The sequence below is a fragment of the Antrostomus carolinensis genome, unplaced genomic scaffold, assembly GCF_000700745.2.
Source record: "Antrostomus carolinensis isolate BGI_N321 unplaced genomic scaffold, ASM70074v2 scaffold15596, whole genome shotgun sequence".
Taxonomy (NCBI): Eukaryota; Metazoa; Chordata; class Aves; order Caprimulgiformes; family Caprimulgidae; genus Antrostomus; species Antrostomus carolinensis.
In genome coordinates this window covers 59,275-69,590 of record NW_010322681.1, presented here as the reverse complement: position 1 = coordinate 69,590, position 10,316 = coordinate 59,275, and the positions used below count along the sequence as shown (strand labels likewise).

The following is a 10,316-nucleotide window of genomic DNA, read 5'->3' as shown; positions in this document are numbered from 1 at the left end:
AGAGGGAATTTTTAATACACTGATTTTTCTAACTCGTCCAGTGAAGTTTTTTGCCTTCCAATATGTGTGCATGATCAAGTTTGCTAGGAAACTAACCAGAGCAGGAGCTTTCTGTTGTTTAAATGCATATAGGCAGTTAACAGAAACTGTCTGCAGAGTTCATGAGTCTCAGGGACTCTCTTCCATTTATTTTAAAGAGTGTTAAGATTAGCATATCCAGTAACTTCCATCTGACCAGGGATGTGTTATGTATAGGGTATTTAACTTAATTATTTTAGATAACAATTCACATTTATGTAACTGCTTTTAATACCCACTTAAGACAGCATTTTATTATTTTTTTAGCACCAACCTGCTCCAAAGCACAGGTTTTAAAACAGTTACATCAGAAGATCTATTTTTTAAGTCAATCTATAAGGTAAAAAACATCCTAAGTTATTTCTTCTCAGAGTGTGCTCTATTCCAAATATTATCTGTCAGATTCCTCATTTTTCTTTAAATGTGGGTTAGGAAAAATAGGGTTAGCTGAATCTTAGTATATTCCCTTGAAAATTCAAGGATTATTATAAATAAAAACAAAGCTGTTCAGATGGGATCAGACAGAGATGATTTGCTGGGTATATGAATGCCCCTGAAGTCAGCAAAAATGTGCATCTCTATATGTGTGAGAAATGATTGAATGAGGTAAGGGAGCCCTGCAGGGCTTACAAATGTCCCTAGGATCTAAACATTTTTTTGGCAGCTCTGCTTAAAAGCAGTAGCCAAAAATTAATGCAGTTGACGGAAGAAAATGTGGTACTGTGCTGTAACTATTCTGGCCCATACAATAACATTTAGAAATTAGATCTGGTGTTTTCATTCTTTCACAATGTATTTCTTAATGAGGCTAGTGAGAAGCAATCAATGTTGTGCACTGCAAAGTGAGAAATTATATTGTAATTGCTTAAATAGGCCAGTGCTGTAAGAGTAGTGCTAGTCAGATGCTAGCTTACAAATTCTGAAACTGTGGTTGGCCATGTTCACCTTCCTGGTTTTTAAAAGGAATAAGGTGGACATCACACAAACCATCACTTCATTCAGTGCACAGCCCTGATTCAGTCCCAAAGCAGTAGCACTCTGTAATTTGCTCTGTCTTAAAATAACCACAAATGCCTGAAACTCCACCATGCAGGACCACATCAGCACCAACCCAGCTTGTCAGATCTTCTCCATTGTTGTCAAAAGGACACAGGGTAGCAAGCGCTGTACTTCTATATGGATCATTGGAAGCATTAAGCCAGTTTTGAAGCCCTCTCATCATCCTGGCAGCAGGGAAATGTGGAAATGAAGGTGCTGTGGGCTGAACCCCAAGCTTGCCTTGGGTTACATCCACCCTGCTGGCTCCTGCTCCCTTCCCCTTGATCCCCCTGCTCCTGCATTTTGCCTTTTATTCCTCATCTCTCCTAGTTCCTCAACAGTCCTTGTTCAAGTCAGAGTATTTGCCTTTTCTCCCAGGGTATAGCTAGCTGAATCTTGAGCTCTGAATGGGAATTAAAGGAGAACCTGGTCCCAGCCCTTGGCCCATTGCAGGGTGTCTGGGGTCACGGGGGATGAAGTTGCAGGTGGCATCCTCCCCAACATACCTACTCTGCTATCCTGTGCAGCACGTATACATGCAGATTTTTCAGAATTTACTGTGTAGGCTAAATGTGATCACATTCCTCATGGATTTGGCAAAAAATGCATAAATTTGACCTGTGAATTGTGATCACATTCCTCATGGATTTGGCAAAAATGCATAAATTTGACCTGTGAAAGTTCGCTCATAAAATTTCGAGTCAAAGTGCCATAAAATGAAAGTCCAAATTATTCCTACTCCAATATTAACATTTGTTTTTATTTATGCAGGGAAACAAAGTGTTTTCCTATAATCTTCTATTAAATGCCTTCCCATAGTTTTATCCAAACTTACCATTGCAATTAAACCTCATGAAGTTATCATTTCAGTCTAGTTAAAAAACAAGCAAGCAAACAAACAACAGTCTAGTTAGCTAAGATATGACACAGTTATAAAGTTATCTAGTGTTGCCTTTTCTGGCTTGTAATGAAGAGACACAACAATATTGGGTATATGTGGGCGAATGACCAGCTAATACTTGTGGAAGGAGATTAAACAAAGAGGAAGAGCAGGAGGAAGGGTTAAGTTCTTACCTTGTTAACTCACCAGCTATCTAAATTCAAACTATGACATTTCTAAATACATCCAGCATAGGTTGTGTCCTGAACAAATATGTTCCAGATTCAGCCCTCTTTTTCTGATAACAAAGGCATCAAAGATAATGCATGTTCTTGAAATAGTTGCTGAAAGTTTGCTGAGGTCACAGTTTTCCCGGAGTTGGGTGACCCAGATAAACCATAGGTCGTTTTTCTTGGGGAGACTTGTTAATTCGTTATCATCCCAAAATAGCTTTGATTAGGGTCAACGGGGAATATTCTTGGGTCAGGAAATGTGAAGCCAAGGTAGGGTCACAGCTCTGGCGGATAACAAGTATTGCTGGGAAAAACCTGATAGAAATGGAGAGATCATTCTTGTTGCCAGTTGATGGGAAAGCAACATCCAGGCAATGCCAGCTATTTGGGTATTTTTTCCTCCAGATGCCTTGCAACACTCCAGTCCTGTTACCTCCACTGGTATGCGTTCTCTGCATCAAAAATTGCTATCTGTTTGGACATTCTCTTCTGTGTCTCACAGAAGGTCATCTAAAGAGAGCCCCCTGGCCCCATCACGCTCCTCTCTCCCAGACCCTAATAGGAGAAAGTTTTCACCGAGTCCTCAAGCGTAATTCCCCGGACACAGCCCGCTGGCAATGGTTTCAAAGTCTATAGTTGTGCGAGAATGAGCTACCTTGCTCAACACGCAGTTGATGGCAACTCGTGACACCAAGGACACCCACAGTTTTTCATGTGACCATGTAGGAGCAATTATCGCAGCTGGAAAATGCCATCCACTAAAGTGAAGTTACTCTGATTAATGGTGGGATCTGCGTTATGACCTCCCCAACCGCAGTTAGCGGCTGTTCAGAAATAAATAAGTGCAAGGGAGCTCAAACAGACTGTTAAACAGAAAAAAATCTAAACTGAGCTACGGGCACTACCACCAAATGACGTTTAAAAGCTGAGTGAAACCAAACCAAGCCCAACAAAACATATTAACTCTTCTTCCAGGGAAATAATCACAGAACAAAACCAATTTTTAATGCATCTTTTTCCTCTGGCCGTAATATCTGAGATAAAGCGGGTTTTTTCTATTACAAAAGGCATGCTAGTATTTTGTTGTATGCAGTTTTCAGACATCATAAAACTTTTATAGTCCTAACGCATGAATGGAATTAAATTAATTTGTGTTGGACAGAACCTCTAGATTTTAACTTGTCCACCCCCTCGCTCAAAGCAGGGTTGATGGACCAGACTGCCCACTGCCTTTGCTTCAAGTTATCACATCATTATTTGTAGTGACCTCTGAGAGGATATGTTTTGAGGAGAGTAGCAGCAGATAAAAAAAATATACCCTTGTAAAGCCCTTGGAAGAGTAAAAACACCTGGCAAACTGTGGCTTTGTCAGATGTTCTCTTGGCAGCACCCAGTTGTAGGACACAAGAAAAGACTCAAATATCCTTGTGTGTCTCAGGTACCCAAATGTTGGAGGCAATGATGAAAAATCTCTTCCATGTTAGCCTTAGACTGCACAGTATAAAACCCAGTCATACATACCAGTGGGTTAGTGGGGCCAGAAGGTGAGGAAGGGGTTTAATAAGAAGTGTCTACAGAGATCATGTTTCTCCACGCAATGGAAGACAGCTGATGTTTTACGAAGGCACTACAGCAAGACTTGCTTTCTTGCTTGAGCATACACTGCTAGCCAGACTGATCATTAGAAACCCAGATTGGCAGAGATTTTATATATATATATATATACACACATATTAAAACTGTTCTGAATACCTACCTGCTTGCGTTTAAGCTGAGGAAGAAGTATTTCCTTTGTGTCAAACCAAGCAATGCATTCAAAGCTAAACAAAATATTGTTTTTTTCTAAAAATGAATATCCCAGTAACTGGGAACTCCTGTGTAAAAGCAACTCTGAAATTACTGTGATTTGAACATAAGGTACCAGACATACTGGACCAGAGTATAGAAATTAATTTGTCTTCCTGGTTTATTGAAGACAAGCAGAAGCTCAATCCAGCTAAATATCAAAGAATTTAATGTACATTTAAATGTTGGTGTGAACAAGCAGTGGATTTGCGAAGTTTCTACTCATAAGCCTGAAATCAATAGGCTTGGCTGACATACATGCAGGAGGAAGTTTTTGCAATATAGTTCCCACACTTATAAAGAGATTTTTTTTTTTTTCCCAGTGCACTAAGGTAAGGCAATCAGGTCTAACAGCTCTATGATTATAATGCAGGAGGCTAGAAAATGTGAATGTGGAACCAAAGGAATATTTATACAAAACGTATTGCACTTTAAATTCCTCCTGCCTTTTTTTTTTTTTTTTTTTTTTTAAATAACATCTTTATCATTGTGGCAGACTCTTAAGTAAGAGCTTTCTCTGTGAAACCTGCAGCAGAGGCTGTGGTTTAAGATGTATTTTAATCTAAAGTTTGTGATTTTACTATAGTACACCCCAGTGACTGAAGGAAAAAATCCTGTTGTTTATGAAAAACAAGCAAAATCTAAATAATATCATGGTATACCAATGCATTTGGAAAGGCTTCTTGGTAAACAGGTCTCTCTTTCATGAGAAATTATATGTAATGTGAATTGAAAACAGACATTGTTCTTGGACAGTTTGACCACTAATACAGCTCAGTATAACTCCACTGATTTACCAGCCAATATCTCAACCCTTTGAGGGGACTTTTACTGATGTTCTGTGTTTCTGATGAGGAGTAACCTACTGCCCAAAGGCCATGGTGGAAATGAGTCAGTTTACTGTCAATAAAATTGTAGCCCAACAAGAATTAGGGTGGCAAAACTAAGTCCTGACTAAATCACAAGGTGGTAGGCTTCTTCTGCACAACCCATTCCCTACTGGCATTTATTTCAGGGGGACAGCACAAGTCTATTAGACAAGGCAGTATGAGTAATGCAGTTATAAGAAATGCCAAAGAGTTTATTCTTTGACACTTGCTGTGCTAAAAGGTGTTAATGAATAGTCTTTGTGTGGATAAAGTAGCTTTCAAAACCTGAAGCTGGGGTCTGCTGATCACCTGCCTTGTAGAAGCCAGTTATGATTGTTCAGACTTTCACCCAGTCATGCCTTAGATATATTGGAATGTTTTTGATATTTTGATTTCACAGAAATGGAAAAAAAAAAAAAAACAAACAACCTTGTTAGAATGCTGACCAAGGTCAGGTAAACTTTTTTGTTGTGTTATGTGAAGTTTCTAATTCAGCATTTAAGCTTGGGTCAAAGTCACCAGAACAGTAGGCTGCCAGCATTATGACAGAGTCCAGCAAACCACAGGCGTAAAATAACAGTCAGTGAGGGAAATAAGAAAATTTGAAATGGAAATAGACCTTTACTAATTCATTAAAAGACCTGTTTGTGGTCAATTTTCTTTTTTTCTTTCAGTTTTCTTTTTTTCTGTTTGATTTATGAATAGTTAAAAATAGCATTTCATCTAAATTGCAGCCAGCATGATTATTCACGGAAGTGCTACTTGACATGAGTAATTGTATCAGAATCTGGTCTAAACATTTCTGACTTGGGCCAAATCAAAAGCATGGGATTTAATAGCGCTGTGATTTTGGGCTGACTCATCTGATAAGCTATTTTGGATTTTTCAAGGTATTACTGTCAGTAACTAGGACTTTTTTTCAGATTGGAATTGCATGAAAGCCATCAAAGAGCCATCAAAAAAAAAAAAAAAAAAAAAAAAAAAAAAAAAAAGATTAGTGGTCCTAGCTGTCTTTCTGTCTTTAAAAATGCTTCTCTGTACCTGGATTATCAGATGGAAGCTGACTGAATCAGCAATAACCTGTTTTTACAATTTTGTAAGTAATTTCCATCACAAATTAAGTGACTTCGGGACTCACAGTGCCCTGCTCATTAGTATTTAATTTGAAGGTGATCCTCTAATTTTAGCTGTGTCTGGACTCAGGTAACCATGTTGTCTCCCTGTGTAGCAGAAAGACAGAGGCAGAATCCTCCAGGGAATGATTCATCCCACTATCTATTGTGGGGAAAACCACTTCCTGGAAGATCCTAACATTTTCCGACAATACTTACAGAGCATTTCTACTCTGTAAAAGCATGACAGAGCATGTCATACCTGTTATTTACTAAGCTTAGGCATTCATCTAAGAGACTGAAAAGCCAAGTATCCATCTAGGAAGTAACTTAGGAGAAAAGCGGGAAAAGTTTCTGGACAAATATTTTGAGCCTGAAAAATGCTAATTTTTTCCAAATGAAGTTGTTTATGGGAACAAAGTAGGCTCATGGAAAGTTTATAATTTTATTCTGCTAGAAGCAGTGGTTATCTCCAGTACAAAGGAGGATTTCTGCTTCACATGAGAAATCCACACTTATATAGCAAACTGCCTACTCATCAGGCTGTTCACATAATCAATCAGAGATCTAAGCCCAAGCCTTTGGTCTTCCTGATCCAAATTTGAGTTGGCAATGAAGTGTCCTGTGTACCTGCATAACAGCATAGAGTGTGGTCCAGACACCTGAAAGCTGATAATGACGATACAGGTTGTGGGGCGAGAAGTAGTATAAGAGATTTCTGACAGCACTACTAAGACATGCAACTAACAGTCCCCTCTGTCATCTCATGCTGGTGGGATTGTACTACGTGGGCATCTCTAAGCAGAGTTGCCCCTATGAGTATGTTAGCTCAGGGATCCTGGTACCATGCAGTATTGCATGCCTGAAGTCTGTTCCATGTATCTACTTCCTAAAATATACCCAAATCACACACATTACCATCTCTGAGCACTGTACTGGTTTTAGCAAAAAGTAGTGACTAACATGATATCCTTTTATCCCTTGGTATGATTCTTTGGTGTTCAGCATTGAAGTGCTTAGAGGGATAAAACTTTCCTTTGTTGGAGTGGTACCTGACCTACAAAGAGGCAGAGAGCTGGTTCTTACACTTCTAACTTCTCCTAGCATTATGTTCTTCTCAAATAGTTTGATTAAATTAGTGTATTTCAACTGCACCCAGAATTTCTCTGAATTCCAGTTGTATACTGGAAGCTGGTGTGGGTCTGTGTGACAGGGGCATCTAGAGGACAGGTAGCTATTTGCACTGCTGTCCCATTACCTTTGCATAAACGGTTTAATGTCTTGTTAGTCCCATACCAAAACCTCATACATCCAAGAACCTACACCTACCAAACATCTCAGAAATGTGAGGGAAAGGGGAGATCTGGAAGTGGTTCATGAATGAAACATCCCACAGTTCTGCAGCTCCCTAGCAGGGATTTGGGCTAATAAAAACTCAGAGAAAATGGCAGGAGGACCACAGCAGACTGAGCAGCTCTCTTCCTCGTGGCAGTGCCTGCTGCCAGCAGAGCCCCACTTCCAGCTGCTTGAGAATTCTCAGCATCCAGGGAGTTGCATTTGATCTCTTCACATAGCACATGCAGCTTGAGCACCTCTGTTAAGCCACCTTGAATTAGCAGTATCTGCTGTCTGCATAACCTTGGCACTCACCTTCTTTCCTTCTCCAGATTCCTTACCTAAATATTATTTCTACTTGCAATAACATTGCATTACAACACGATAGTGAGGTGTCCTCTCTTGTCACTTCTGAGCAGTTGTATACTTCAAGACATGTTAGCAACCTTGACCACCTTTCAGCTATGGAAGAGGTTGGCCTGTGATTTATTTTTTCTCATAATGGGACTGATAAAGCTCCATAGCCATGTTTTTTTTCTATACAACACATGGATTAAACACTGGGTAAAAACATTGCTTTTTAAAAATAAAGTAGTTTCTGAGGGTCATTCTCATCAGCAAATGTTGTGAAATTTGACTCAAATTATGTGACATAAGGCGGAATGGCAAGCCTGGAAAAGGACAAGTCCTTACTACCAGATTGTCTTCTCACACAGTTTTAGGTTCTTACCCAACACAAGGCAACGCACAGTATGTTTTTTAAAATAAGAGAGATGGATCTGTCCATTACCAATTGCAATATCCTTTTACTATAGCAAATGAATGTTGCCAAGAAGAGTAAAAATGACCATGGTTTTGCCTATCAGAAATCCATGTGTGGTTTAACATTTAACTATCACAAAGGATTTGTTGCTAAGGTCAGAATGTGCTATGAAGCACCAGTGGGAAACCCTTAGTGGACAGAGATTGGATGTCTAAATATCTGCTGACATCAAAGAGGATTTAAACACCTAAATAGAGGTTTCCAAAAGTATTATTCTAATAATTTGATTAAGCTCATCAGAGTCTCACAGATCACAATCTGTTCCTGCTTTTCCTCTCTGAGCTTCTTCAGTACATTGGTCCCATCTGCACTGCAGCATCTCCTCACCTCATCTCCCTTTCATCAGATTGCAACTTTTAATCAATAATTCTAGTGGTACCATAATACTAAAAAAAAAAATCCTTCTTCCATTCCAAAGGATGTAGAAACTATTGCTAGAGTCATTAGTCCTGATCAGGGGTGCTGCCTGAGCTCAGCTAATGCAATGTGGTCTATCCAGGGCACTGGTGACTCATGGCCGATATATTCTGTACCATAAAAATCACTGGGAGAAATCACTGGGGCACATTTTAAGTTATTCTGACTGTTTTTTAACAGAAGAGTGAGAGCAGGAAATGGAAGGCAGAGCAGAAGAGGTTGATGAGAAAAACAAGGGAAGAAAGACTCCATGCAGCATCTTATTACTAGAAGAAATCTTGTTTTTCAGCTCCTTGTTGCAACTTTAAGAATTAAATGGGAGGGGTTTTTTTAATAATTTCTTCTTCTTTTTTTTTTTTTTTTTTTTTATTTTGCTCCTTTTCAGTTTGTGTGCGATTCTTCCCGTGCTGTTTAGTGGACATCACAAAATTTCCAGGAAAAATTTGGTGGAGGCTGCGGAAAACCTGCTACAGAATTGTCGAACACAACTGGTTTGAAACTTTCATCATATTCATGATCCTGCTGAGCAGTGGAGCCCTGGTAAATATTACAGGATTTCTTAGCTGGTTGAAAGTGGACATGGGTCTCAGAGAAGGTGTTCTCCAGTTAGCTGTCTCTAAGGTCTAATGAGCCCTTACTGCTCACTTCTCAAAGCAAAGCATATTTGGGACTTTACCATTTAGGGGGGGAACTTTCTTCTGTCATAACATGAAATTATGATGTGCACACATTTTGAAAAGCAAATCCTTAAGGAAATCTGTGTGAGGAAGTACCCCAGGGTTACTACTTCAGCATCCCGTAACTGCTCCATGGTATTTACCATCTGGAGGCTTGTATTTTCCTCCAGAGATTTTTTTTTTATATATATATACTTTTCTCTTTTTTAGCACATTTTGTAACCAGCAAAGCAAATTTGTAAAAGACACAGGGGCCACTGAATCACAAATACACATGGAGCAAGTGGATGTCTGTCATGTTTTGAATACACCTTAGCTTAAACCACTGTACTTTCCCTGCTTGCACCCAAATGAATATGTATGTATGTATGGAGGAAGGTTGATCGTTGCCCAGGACTCTGATAAGGAGTCCTCTTCTCCTGAGATTCCACTGCATACTGGGATTATTCTCTCTGTACTATCAATCCTGGGCTCTTTGTAGTGATGGTGGCATATATTTATGTTGTTCATTTATAAGTCAGGAATGTCACTGAAATTGGTGGGATTTCTCTCAGGTTTTTATCCAGGTGTAGAGCAAAGGAGTATATCAAGAGTTCTCCAGGCTTTGGTCTAGTGATCACTGATCTTCTCCTCTGTGATGGAGTAAGACATACACCTACTAACTTTGCAGACAATGCCGTGTTTGGACATGTATCTGTATATTTCTGGAGGTCAGGATTAACTTCAGCCAAACGGTTGAATCTGCCTTAAATAGTAAGAGGAACATCATCTTAGAAAAGTGCCTGCTTCACCTCATCAGGAATAATCACAAGCAGAAAGGCATGATGCAGGATGACTGGTAAGGTAGCAGATTTACTAAAAAGAGCTGAAGAAAGAACAGACAACAAACAGAAACAAACAAGATAGAGTACACTATATCAGAGCACTGCACAAAAGCCAAACACCCCGCTGGGCTGTATAAATAAGCATGTTCTTCCACTCCAGTTGGCATCAAGGAGGCCTCAGCTGG

At 39.4% G+C, this 10,316-nt stretch overlaps 1 protein-coding gene across 1 annotated transcript in view; it reads left to right on the top strand.

Annotated features, from left to right (window-relative positions):
* The window catches only part of LOC104526782 (sodium channel protein type 5 subunit alpha), a gene marked incomplete at its 5' end in the record, with an annotated part of 72,507 nt that overhangs the window by 22,865 nt on the left and 39,326 nt on the right, over nucleotides 1-10,316 (top strand). Inside the window, one exon of the mRNA XM_010170331.1 lies at nucleotides 9,016-9,170. Within this exon, the coding sequence (XP_010168633.1) occupies nucleotides 9,016-9,170 (155 nt within the window). The remainder of the gene's footprint in view (nucleotides 1-9,015; nucleotides 9,171-10,316) is intronic.